The 12,736-nt window shown below is 43.3% G+C and overlaps 2 protein-coding genes across 2 annotated transcripts; both read right to left on the bottom strand.

Annotated features, from left to right (window-relative positions):
- Positions 1-1,364: 1,364 nt before the first annotated feature.
- On the bottom strand, positions 1,365-6,978 carry LOC135541247 (deoxyribonuclease-1-like). The gene is made up of 4 exons (XM_064967345.1): positions 6,870-6,978; positions 2,064-2,176; positions 1,692-1,849; positions 1,365-1,485 (listed from the first exon to the last, which is right to left on the bottom strand). The coding sequence occupies exons 1-4, from the start codon at positions 6,976-6,978 to the stop codon at positions 1,365-1,367; spliced, it is 501 nt and encodes a 166-aa protein (XP_064823417.1).
- LOC135541248 (deoxyribonuclease gamma-like) lies at positions 6,712-12,126 on the bottom strand. The gene is made up of 6 exons (XM_064967346.1): positions 12,105-12,126; positions 8,146-8,297; positions 7,774-7,931; positions 7,471-7,567; positions 7,224-7,290; positions 6,712-7,008 (listed from the first exon to the last, which is right to left on the bottom strand). The coding sequence occupies exons 1-6, from the start codon at positions 12,124-12,126 to the stop codon at positions 6,989-6,991; spliced, it is 516 nt and encodes a 171-aa protein (XP_064823418.1). The 3' UTR covers positions 6,712-6,988.
- Positions 12,127-12,736: the final 610 nt, after the last annotated feature.

Genomic DNA, 12,736 nt, shown 5'->3' on the forward strand with positions numbered 1-12,736 from the left:
AGTAGTTGGATGTTGAGACGTGAGCCAGACGGCTCAACTTTGACATGTAATTTATTTCTATAGACGGGTTGTCAAAATGTAGGCTACTAACATTTCATCTAGTGCGTTGTAAGTATTCAGACCATTTATGAGACTTGAAATTGAGCTCCGGTGCATCCTGGTTGCATTGATCACCCTTGAGATGTTTCTACAACTTGATTGTCCACCTGTGGTAAATTCAATTGATTGGACATGATTTGGAAAGGCACACACCTGTCTATATAAGGTCCCACATTTGATAGTGCATGTCAGAAACCAAGCCATTAGGTTGAAGGAATTGTCTGTAGAGCACCGATACAGGATTGTTTAGTGGCACAGATCTGGGGAAGCATACCAAAAAAAATGCAGCATTTAAGGTCTCCGGGAACACAGTGGCCTCCATCATTCTTAAATGGAAAATAAGTTTGGAACCACTAAGACTTTTCCAAGAGCTGGCAATCGGTGGAGATGGGCCTTGGTCAGGGAGGTGACCAAGAACCCGATGGTCACTGATAGAGGGCCTCTGTGAAGATGGGAGAACCTTCTAGAAGGGCAACCATCTCTGCAGCACTCCACCAATTAGACCTTTATGGTAGAGTGGCCAGATGGAAGCCACTCCTCAGTAAAAGGAACATGACAGCCCGCTTGGAGTTTGCCAAAAGGCACCTAAAGAACTCTCAGACCATGAGAAAAAAGATTCTCTGGTCGGATGAAACCAAGAACTCTTTGTCCTGAATACGAAGTGTCACGTCTGGCGGAAACCTGGCACCATCCCCACGGTGAAGCATGGTGGTGGCAGCATCATGCTGTGGGGATGATTTTCAGTGGCAGGGACTGGGAGATTAGTCAAGATTGAGGAAAAGATGAACGGAGAAAAGTACAGAGAGATCCTTGACGAAAACCTGCTCCAGTGCGCTCAGGAACTCAGACTGGAGAAAAGGTTCACCTTCCAATAGGACTACGACCCTAAGCACCCAGCCAAGACCACACAGGAGTCTGAATGTCTATGAGTGGCCCAGCCAGAGCCCGGACTTGAACCCGATCTAACATCTTCGGAGAGACCTGAAAATATCTTTGCAGCGACGCTCCCCATCCAACCTGACAGAACTTCAGAGGATCTCCAGAGAAGAATGGGAGAAACTCCCCAAATACAGGTGTGCCAAGCTTGCAGCGTCATACCCAAGAATACTCAAGGCTGTAATTGCTGCCAAAGGTGCTTCAACATACTACTGAGTAAAGGGTATGAATACTTATGTAAATATAATATTTTCATATAGTCAAGGGGTCTGAATACTTTCCGAATGCACTGTAGTTATATTGTAATCAAACCATCTACCAGGATGGAATTAGTCTGTAACCTGCATACTTAAATCTTCTTCAGAAAGCCCATATTCAATCTGGAAGTTGAATGGTTTGGCAGAGTTTGGCACGACGGCGTCAAGCATGTCATCCCCATAGATCACAATCCTAGATGTTGATCAGAAAAGGAAGTCAGCAGTCATTCCATATTACACACAAGTAAACTAGTTTTATAATAGTTCTTATGACAGGTCTTATGACATTTTAACCACCTTTAAACAATACCAAAGAAATGTCAAATAAACTCCATAGGTGATCATCTGTTTCATACAGGAGGCGTTCAATAATGAATTTCACAAATCACAGTGCGCCACCTGTCATAAGTGTTATCGTTGCCTGTGTTCGCTGTGGTATCCACATCATCTTTAATCAGCCAGTGGAACTTTTCGTCACTGCGGATACGGATGGCTTTCATGCCCTTTTTAGAAAGGTAGGAACCGTCTGCATTGAAGTCACCTAGGATCATAACGTTCTGGTACAGAGAGAAACATTCAACAACAAAGTTACTTTTCATCCAGAATAAGGAAACTGTTTTTAGGAGAGCATACATAGTTATCTTGAAATCACCATGTGTCTGCTGTTGTATTTTACTTGTCAAAGGCTCATATATAGTCTTTGGTGACAAGTGCACTTTCTAAACCCAAAGGAGGTGTTGAGCTCTGTCAATGGCTTATTTCAGAACTTACATCAGTCTTCCATTTCTTTGTCACTTCCAGGAAGACATCATAAAGCTCATCCAGCTCCTTCAGTGAATCGTCAGGCTTGGTGTGCACTGGGATCAGTAACAAGTCCTCCAGCACTGAGAAACACAGGAAGAGATGAGAAGTATATATTACAGCTGTTTATTAATGGGCAGCAATCTCCACCGGCATTTCTGTCATTCACCAGAGATGGGACCAAATTACAATTTTGCAAGTCCTAAGAGATCTCAAGTCTTAACCTATACGTATCAAGTCAAGTTTCAATTAATAACGGGCAAGTCTCAAGAGTAGTCCAATGTTCCACAGCTCAGGTCGAGTCACATCACATGTCCCTAAATTGGGGATTTGAGTCCTCAAGTCAACGATTAAGTGTTTTTTATATAAATGTCATTGCAATTGCAATGCATCAGTCATTTTGGATCCACATGTTTTACAAACTACATCCTTTCCCCCCACTACCACATAGTCTTTGAACCTGTATTGATTTCTGGGACCAATGATGCCCTGATCCAGAGGTGGCACAACAGGTCCCAGAGTGATGAGGCAAATTGTTTTCCCTGAGGCCCGGAGCTTTTCCTAATCTGATAACCTAAGCAGTTATAAATCATGACCCTAGAGGGTCTGACCGGGATTCATTAGTTGTAAAATGTTTTTTTTATATGGGCAATGAGACCAGATAAAATGTTTTGCAGACACCCTTATCCAGAGCAATTTGGGTGAAGTGCCTTGCTCAAGGGCACATAAACAGATTTTTCACTTAGTCAGTTCGGGGATTCAAACCAGTTACCTTAAGGTTACTGGCCCAACACTCTTAATCACTACACCTTACACTTAGCTGTATAGATATTTTCAAAACAGGTCACATGGTTTTAAAGAAATTCCGGCAAAAATGCATTCGGGAGAATGAAAACTGTCAATCAGCAGCAACCTTGTACTTGTTCATATGAATTATATTAAACCTAGACTAACAGGGGGTTTCTTTTTGCCAGGGAGCCTTGCATTCTCTGCTTTAAAATGTCTCAACACTGGTAAGGGGAAACCAGAGAGCTATAATTAAGATCCATCCAAATGCAATTTGATTTAGCAAATAACAAAGATGTGGACTCCAGTCACATTACTTGGACTGGAGTACTACTCTAGTCACAAATTGTTCTACTTGAGACATGACTTGGCAAAAATAAAAAACACTTGACACTCAACTTCGATTTGAGTGTCTATGACTCGAGACTCAACTTGGTCTTGAGCTGTATGACTTCCCTCCGTGGCGTCATCCCTCTAAGGCCTTTCTGTTAGCCTGCTAGCCCCGTGCCGCTAGCTGCCTGAAGCCACGCACTGGACTTGTATGATCACCCGGCTACGCATGCCTTTCCATAACGTCACCATGCCGTGTCGATTGCTGTTCTGGTTTGTAACGATTGTTTTATTTCAGTGTAGAGCCTCTAGCACTGCTCGACACGCCTCGGCTAACAATTTAGTTCAACCTCCCACACACGCAGTGACATCACCTGGTTTAAATGCTACTTCTAGAGACAATATCTCTTTCATTATGACTACATGCACAGGTTTACCCCCACTGTATTCACATCCTACTATACCTTTGTCTGTACATTATGCCTTGAATATATTCTACCGTGCCCAGAATTCTGCTCCTTTTACTCTGTTCTGAACGTACTAGGTGTCCAGTTCTGTTAGCCTTTAGCCGTACCCTTATCCTACTCCTCCTCTGTTCCTCTGGTGATGTAGAGTTTAATCCAGGCCCTGCAGTGTCTACGTCCACTCCCAACCCCCAGGCTCTCTCATTTGTTGACTTCTGCAAACGTAAAAGCCTTGGTTTTATGCATGATAACATTAGAAGCCTCCTCCCTAAGTTTGTTTTATTCACTGCCCTAGCACACTCCACCAATCCGGATGTCTTAGCCGTGTCTGAATCCTGGCTTAGGAAGACCACCAAAAACATTGAAATTTCCATTCCTAACTATAACATTTTCCGACAAGATAGAACCACCAAAGGGGCGGTGTTGCAATCTACTGCAGAGATAGCCTGCAAAGTTCTGTCTTACTATCCAGGTCTGTACCCAAACAATTTGAGCTTCTACTTCTAAAAATGAACCTTTACATTACCAAGTCTCTCACCGTTGCCGCTTGCTATAGACCACCCTCTGCCCCCAGCTGTGCCCTCGACACCATATGTGATTTGATTGCCCCCACCATCTATCTTCTGAGCTCGTGCTGCTAGGTGACCTAAACTGGGACATGCTTAACACCCCGGCCATTCTACAATCTAAGCTTGATGCCCTCAATCTCACACAATTTATCAATGAACCTACCAGATATAACCCCAAATCTGTAAACACGGGCACCCTCATAGATATCATCCTAACTCACCCTCCAAATACACCTCTGCTGTTTTCAACCAAGATCTCAGCGATCACTGCCTCATTGTCTGCATCCGTAATGGGTCTGCGAGCAAACGACCACCCTTCATCACTGTCAAACGCTCCCTAAAACACTTCTGCGAGCAGGCCTTTCTAATCGACCTGGCCGGGGTATCCTGGAATGACATTGACCTCACCCCGACAGTAGAGGATGCCTGGTTATTCTTTAAAAGTGCCATCCTCACCATCTTAAATAAGCATGCCCCATTCAAAAAATTTAGAACTAGGAATAGACATAGCCGTTGGTTAACTCCAGACCTGTCTGCCCTTGACCAGCACAAAAATATCCGGTGGCGTTCTGCATTAGCATCGAATAGGCCCCGTGATATGCAACTTTTTAGGGAAGTTAGGAACCAATATACACAGGCAGTTAGGAAAGCTAAGGCTAGCTTTTTCAAACATAAATTTGTATCCTGCAGTACAAACTCAAAAAAAGTTCTGGGACACTAAAGTCCATGGAGAATAAGAGCACCTCATCCCAGCTGCCCACTGCTCTGAGGTTAGGAAACACTGTTACAACCGACAAATCCACTATAATTGAGAATTTTAATAATTATTTCTCTACGGCTGGCCATGCTTTCCACCAGGCTACCCCTACCCCGGTCAACTGCCCGGCACCCTCCACAGCAACCCGCTAAAGCCCCCACCATTTCTCATTCTCCCAAATCCAGATAGCTGATGTTCTGAAAGAGCTGCAAATCTGGACCCCTACAAATCAGCCGGGCTAGACAATCTGGACCCTCTCTTTCTATAATGATCTGCCGAAATTGTTGCAACCCCTATTACTAGCCTGTTCAACCTCTCATATCGTCTGAGATTCCTAAAGACTGGAAAGCTGCCGCGGTCATCCCCCTCTTCAAAGGGGGAGACACTCTAGACCCAAACTGCTACAGACCTATATCTATCCTACCCTGCATCACTAAGGTCTTCGAAAGCCAAGTTAACAAACAGATTACTGACCATTTTGAATCACATCGTACCTTCTCCGCTATGCAATCTGGTTTCCAAGCTGGTCATGGGTGCACCTCAGCTACGCTCAAGGTCCTTAACGATATCATAACCGCCATCGAAAAGAGACATTACTGGGCAGCCGTAGTCATCGACCTGGCTAAGGCTTGTTACTCTGTCAATCACAACATTCTTATTTGCAGACTCAACAGCCTTGGTTTCTCAAATGATTGCCTCGCCTGGTTCACCAACTACTTCTCTGATAGAGCTCAGTGTGTCAAATCAGAGGGCCTGTTGTCCGGACATCTGGCAGTCTCTATGGGGGTGCCACAGGGTTCAATTCTCTGTATACATTAATGATGTCGCTCTTGCTGCTGGTGATTCTCTAATCCACCTCTACGCAGACGACACCATTCTGAATACTTCTGGCCCTTCTTTGGACACTGTTAACTAACCTCCAGACGAGCTTCAATGCCATACAACTCTCCTTCCGTGGCATCCAACTGCTCTTAAACGCATATAAAACTAAATGCATGATATTCAACTGATCATTGTCCGCACCTGCCCACCCATCCAGCATCATTACTCTGGACGGCTCTGACTTAGAATACGTGGATAACTACAAATACCTAGGTGTCTGGTTAGACTGTAAACTCTCCTTCCAGACTCACATGAAGCATCTCCAATCAAAAATTAAATCTAGAATCGGCTTCCTATTTCGCAACAAAGCTTCCTTCACTCATACTGCCAAACATACCCTCGTAAAACTGACCATCCTACCGATCCTTGACTTCGGCGACGTCATCTATAAAATAGCCTGCAACACTACTCAGCAAACTGGATAGCAAACTACTCAGCAAACTGGATAGTTGTGATGTCTTCACTATTATTCTACAACGTAGAAAATAGTAAAAATAAGGAAAAACTCTGGAATGAGTAGGTGTGTCCAAACTTTTGACTGGTACAGTATTTAGCATGGTTTTATTAATGTCTAGATGTTTCCCTTTTTTCAGCTGGTGGAACAATCAAGAAGTCTAGAAAGAAGAGATTTGGCATTTGAAGACCATGCACTCATATGTTGCTGAATCACAGGCCCCTGTGAAATCCAGCCCCCCTCCGTCTCTCTCCCTCAGTTTGTTTGTCTTTCATTTCGATCAATTGTAAAAAGAGGAAAAACATGAAATGACCTTTTTGAATTATAATTTCCAGTGTGGTCTTGTATATAATAAAGTATTGTAACTACTGCAGGATTTTCACTCCATCATCTTTATTTGAGATTCTGTCAAGATACACATCAGTATTAGATCAGTAGCTACACTAGACATACAAACATGATATACAGTATTAATATGACTAGTATTGTGGTAAGATTTAATCACAGATCAACGTAAGTGTTCCTAAGCTTGACCATCCGAATCTTCAGCACCAGTATCTCTAAATTCAGCTTCTCTGGTTGGATAAGGCTTCTTCTCCATCTCCATCACCTCTTCACTCACTTCCTCCATCCTCCTGTCCATGTACAGGGTTCTATTTCCCAGTCGCAGAGCCTGAAAATCAGATTTATTTTGTTATATCTACAATTATTTTTCTGTGTCAGGTGATATGTGCATCTGTGTATTGGGTTGATATGTGAACTTCTGTGTAGAATGATTTGTCTGTAAAGATGATGCTGTTTAGTTTTTTGTCTTTACCCCGTTTTGACAAAAAAAATTAAGAGGAAAGTTTGGGAGATTCAGAATAAAGATCAATTGATGCTGCTTACTCTGTTCTGTTGGTGTTTTCCTTTTCAGCTCTACCTCCACAGGGTAATGGTCGCTCACCTTCAGGGCCTAATACAGCACAGTAGTTAGATGTTGAGCCATAAGCCAGACGGCTCAACTTTGACATGTACTGTATTTCTAGGACAGGTTGTCACAATGTAGGCTACTAACATGTTCATTTCATCTACTTATAATATTGTAATCAAACCATCTACCAGGATGGAATTAGTCTGTAACCTGCATACTTACATCTTCTTCAGAAAGCCCATATTCAATCTGGAAGTTGAATGGTTTGGCAGAGTTTGGCACGACGGCGTCAAGCATGTCATCCCCATAGATCACAATCCTAGATGTTGATCAGAAAAGGAAGTCAGCAGTCATTCCATATTACACACAAGTAAACTAGTTTTATAATAGTTCTTATGACAGCTCTGATGAAATGTTAACCACCTTTAAACAATACCAAAGAAATGTCAAATAAACTCCATAGGTGATCATCTGTTTCATACAGGAGGCGTTCAATAATGAATTTCACAAATCACAGTGCGCCACCTGTCATAAGTGTTATCGTTGCCTGTGTTTGCTGTGGTATCCACATCATCTTTAATCAGCCAGTGGAACTTTTCGTCACTGCGGATACGGATGGCTTTCATGCCCTTTTTAGAAAGGTAGGAACCGTCTGCATTGAAGTCACCTAGGATCATAACGTTCTGGTACAGAGAGAAACATTCAACAACAAAGTTACTTTTCATCCAGAATAAGGAAACTGTTTTTAGGAGAGCATACATAGTTATCTTGAAATCACCATGTGTCTGCTGTTGTATTTTACTTGTCAAAGGCTCATATATAGTCTTTGGTGACAAGTGCACTTTCTAAACCCAAAGGAGGTGTTGAGCTCTGTCAATGGCTTATTTCAGAACTTACATCAGTCTTCCATTTCTTTGTCACTTCCAGGAAGACATCATAAAGCTCATCCAGCTCCTTCAGTGAATCGTCAGGCTTGGTGTGCACTGGGATCAGTACCAAGTCCTCCAGCACTGAGAAACACAAGAAGAGATGAGAAGTATATATTACAGCTGTTTATTAATGGGCAGCAATCTCCACCGGCATTTCTGTCATTCACCAGAGATGGGACCAAATTACAATTTTGCAAGTCCTAAGAGATCTCAAGTCTTAACCTATACGTATCAAGTCAAGTTTCAATTAATAACGGGCAAGTCTCAAGAGTAGTCCAATGTTCCACAGCTCAGGTCGAGTCACATCACATGTCCCTAAATTGGGGTTTTGAGTCCTCAAGTCAACGATTAAGTGTTTTTTATATAAATGTCATTGCAATTGCAATGCATCAGTCATTTTGGATCCACATGTTTTACAAACTACATCCTTTCCCCCCACTACCACATATTCTTTGAACCTGTATTGATTTCTGGGACCAATGATGCCCTGATCCAGAGGTGGCACAACAGGTCCCAGAGTGATGAGGCAAATTGTTTTCCCTGAGGCCCGGAGCTTTTCCTAATCTGATAACCTAAGCAGTTATAAATCATGACCCTAGATGGTCTGACCGGGATTCATTAGTTGTAAAATGTTTTTTTTATATGGGCAATGAGACCAGATAAAATATTTTGCAGACACCCTTATCCAGAGCAATTTGGGTGAAGTGCCTTGCTCAAGGGCACATAAACAGATTTTTCACTTAGTCAGTTCGGGGATTCAAACCAGTTACCTTACGGTTACTGGCCCAACACTCTTAATCACTACACCTTACACTTAGCTGTATAGATATTTTCAAAACAGGTCACATGGTTTTAAAGAAATTCCGGCAAAAATGCATTCGGGAGAATGAAAACTGTCAATCAGCAGCAACCTTGTACTTGTTCATATGAATTATATTAAACCTAGACTAACAGGGGGTTTCTTTTTGCCAGGGAGCCTTGCATTCTCTGCTTTAAAATGTCTCAACACTGGTAAGGGGAAACCAGAGAGCTATAATTAAGATCCATCCAAATCCAATTTGATTTAGCAAATAACAAAGATGTGGACTCCAGTCACATTACTTGGACTGGAGTACTACTCTAGTCACAAATTGTTCTACTTGAGACATGACTTGGCAAAAATAAAAAACACTTGACACTCAACTTTGATTTGAGCGTCTATGACTCGTGACTCAACTTGGTCTTGAGCTGTATGACTTCCCTCCGTGGCGTCATCCCTCTAAGGCCTTTCTGTTAGCCTGCTAGCCCCGTGCCGCTAGCTGCCTGAAGCCACGCACTGGACTTGTATGATCACCCGGCTACGCATGCCTTTCCATAACGTCACCATGCCGTGTCGATTGCTGTTCTGGTTTGTAACGATTGTTTTATTTCAGTGTAGAGCCTCTAGCACTGCTCGACACGCCTCGGCTAACAATTTAGTTCAACCTCCCACACACGCAGTGACATCACCTGGTTTAAATGCTACTTCTAGAGACAATATCTCTTTCATTATGACTACATGCACAGGTTTACCCCCACTGTATTCACATCCTACTATACCTTTGTCTGTACATTATGCCTTGAATATATTCTACCGTGCCCAGAATTCTGCTCCTTTTACTCTGTTCTGAACGTACTAGGTGTCCAGTTCTGTTAGCCTTTAGCCGTACCCTTATCCTACTCCTCCTCTGTTCCTCTGGTGATGTAGAGTTTAATCCAGGCCCTGCAGTGTCTACGTCCACTCCCAACCCCCAGGCTCTCTCATTTGTTGACTTCTGCAAACGTAAAAGCCTTGGTTTTATGCATGATAACATTAGAAGCCTCCTCCCTAAGTTTGTTTTATTCACTGCCCTAGCACACTCCACCAATCCGGATGTCTTAGCCGTGTCTGAATCCTGGCTTAGGAAGACCACCAAAAACATTGAAATTTCCATTCCTAACTATAACATTTTCCGACAAGATAGAACCACCAAAGGGGGCGGTGTTGCAATCTACTGCAGAGATAGCCTGCAAAGTTTTGTCTTACTATCCAGGTCTGTACCCAAACAATTTGAGCTTCTACTTCTAAAAATGAACCTTTACATTACCAAGTCTCTCACCGTTGCCGCTTGCTATAGACCACCCTCTGCCCCCAGCTGTGCCCTCGACACCATATGTGATTTGATTGCCCCCACCATCTATCTTCTGAGCTCGTGCTGCTAGGTGACCTAAACTGGGACATGCTTAACACCCCGGCCATTCTACAATCTAAGATTGATGCCCTCAATCTCACACAATTTATCAATGAACCTACCAGATATAACCCCAAATCTGTAAACACGGGCACCCTCATAGATATCATCCTAACTCACCCTCCAAATACACCTCTGCTGTTTTCAACCAAGATCTCAGCGATCACTGCCTCATTGTCTGCATCCGTAATGGGTCTGCGAGCAAACGACCACCCTTCATCACTGTCAAACGCTCCCTAAAACACTTCTGCGAGCAGGCCTTTCTAATCGACCTGGCCGGGGTATCCTGGAATGACATTGACCTCACCCCGACAGTAGAGGATGCCTGGTTATTCTTTAAAAGTGCCATCCTCACCATCTTAAATAGGCATGCCCCATTCAAAAAATGTAGAACTAGGAATAGACATAGCCGTTGGTTAACTCCAGACCTGTCTGCCCTTGACCAGCACAAAAATATCCGGTGGCGTTCTGCATTAGCATCGAATAGCCCCCGTGATATGCAACTTTTTAGGGAAGTTAGGAACCAATATACACAGGCAGTTAGGAAAGCTAAGGCTAGCTTTTTTAAACAGAAATTTGTATCCTGCAGTACAAACTCAAAAAAGTTCTGGGACACTAAAGTCCATGGAGAATAAGAGCACCTCATCACAGCTGCCCACTGCTCTGAGGTTAGGAAACACTGTTACAACCGACAAATCCACTATAATTGAGAATTTTAATAATTATTTCTCTACGGCTGGCCATGCTTTCCACCAGGCTACCCCTACCCCGGTCAACTGCCCGGCACCCTCCACAGCAACCCGCTAAAGCCCCCACCATTTCTCATTCTCCCAAATCCAGATAGCTGATGTTCTGAAAGAGCTGCAAATCTGGACCCCTACAAATCAGCCGGGCTAGACAATCTGGACCCTCTCTTTCTATAATGATCTGCCGAAATTGTTGCAACCCCTATTACTAGCCTGTTCAACCTCTCATATCGTCTGAGATTCCTAAAGACTGGAAAGCTGCCGCGGTCATCCCCCTCTTCAAAGGGGGAGACACTCTAGACCCAAACTGCTACAGACCTATATCTATCCTACCCTGCATCTCTAAGGTCTTCGAAAGCCAAGTTAACAAACAGATTACTGACCATTTTGAATCACATCGTACCTTCCCCGCTATGCAATCTGGTTTCCAAGCTGGTCATGGGTGCACCTCAGCTACGCTGAAGGTCCTTAACGATATCATAACCGCCATCGAAAAGAGACATTACTGTGCAGCCGTAGTCATCGACCTGGCTAAGGCTTGTTACTCTGTCAATCACAACATTCTTATTTGCAGACTCAACAGCCTTGGTTTCTCAAATGATTTCCTCGCCTGGTTCACCAACTACTTCTCTGATAGAGCTCAGTGTGTCAAATCAGAGGGCCTGTTGTCCGGACATCTGGCAGTCTCTATGGGGGTGCCACAGGGTTCAATTATCTGTATACATTAATGATGTCGCTCTTGCTGCTGGTGATTCTCTAATCCACCTCTACGCAGACGACACCATTCTGTATACTTCTGGCCCTTCTTTGGACACTGTTAACTAACCTCCAGACGAGCTTCAATGCCGTACAACTCTCCTTCCGTGGCATCCAACTGCTCTTAAACGCATATAAAACTAAATGCATGATATTCAACTGATCATTACCCGCACCTGCCCGCCCATCCAGCATCATTACTCTGGACGGCTCTGACTTAGAATACGTGGATATCTACAAATACCTAGGTGTCTGGTTAGACTGTAAACTCTCCTTCCAGACTCACATGAAGCATCTCCAATCAAAAATTAAATCTAGAATCGGCTTCCTATTTCGCAACAAAGCTTCCTTCACTCATACTGCCAAACATACCCTCGTAAAACTGACCATCCTACCGATCCTTGACTTTGGCGACGTCATCTATAAAATAGCCTGCAACACTACTCAGCAAACTGGATAGCAAACTACTCAGCAAACTGGATAGTTGTGATGTCTTCACTATTATTCTACAACGTAGAAAATAGTAAAAATAAGGAAAAACTCTGGAATGAGTAGGTGTGTCCAAACTTTTGACTGGTACAGTATTTAGCATGTTTTTATCAATGTCGAGATTTTTCCCTTTTTTTCAGCTGGTGGAACAATCAAAAAGTCTAGAAAGAAGAGATTTGGCATTTGAAGACCATGCCCTCATATGTTGCTGAATCACAGCCCCCTGTGAAATCCAGCCCCCCTCCGTCTCTCTCCCTCAGTTTTTTTGTCTTTCATTTCGATCAATTGTAAAAAGAGGAAAACCATGAAATGACCTTTT

Source organism: Oncorhynchus masou, chromosome 6 (genome assembly GCF_036934945.1).
Source record: "Oncorhynchus masou masou isolate Uvic2021 chromosome 6, UVic_Omas_1.1, whole genome shotgun sequence".
In the NCBI taxonomy this organism is placed as follows: domain Eukaryota; kingdom Metazoa; phylum Chordata; class Actinopteri; order Salmoniformes; family Salmonidae; genus Oncorhynchus; species Oncorhynchus masou.

What these genes read in the sequence shown, in the direction of transcription:
- LOC135541247 (XM_064967345.1), bottom strand. Translation starts at nt 6,978, where the DNA reads ATGGACAGGAGGATGGAGGAAGTGAGTGAAGAGGTGATGGAGATGGAG. An exon ending in TGGTGCTGAAGATTCGGATG is followed by an intron (nt 2,177 to 6,869) that starts GTCAAGCTTAGG and finishes TGTGTTTCTCAG; the next exon opens with TGCTGGAGGACTTGTTACTG. An exon ending in CAAAGAAATGGAAGACTGAT is followed by an intron (nt 1,850 to 2,063) that starts GTAAGTTCTGAA and finishes TCTCTGTACCAG; the next exon opens with AACGTTATGATCCTAGGTGA.
- LOC135541248 (XM_064967346.1), bottom strand. Translation starts at nt 12,126, where the DNA reads ATGATGCTGGATGGGCGGGCAG. An exon ending in CAAAGAAATGGAAGACTGAT is followed by an intron (nt 7,932 to 8,145) that starts GTAAGTTCTGAA and finishes TCTCTGTACCAG; the next exon opens with AACGTTATGATCCTAGGTGA. An exon ending in ATGGGCTTTCTGAAGAAGAT is followed by an intron (nt 7,291 to 7,470) that starts GTAAGTATGCAG and finishes GTGCTGTATTAG; the next exon opens with GCCCTGAAGGTGAGCGACCA.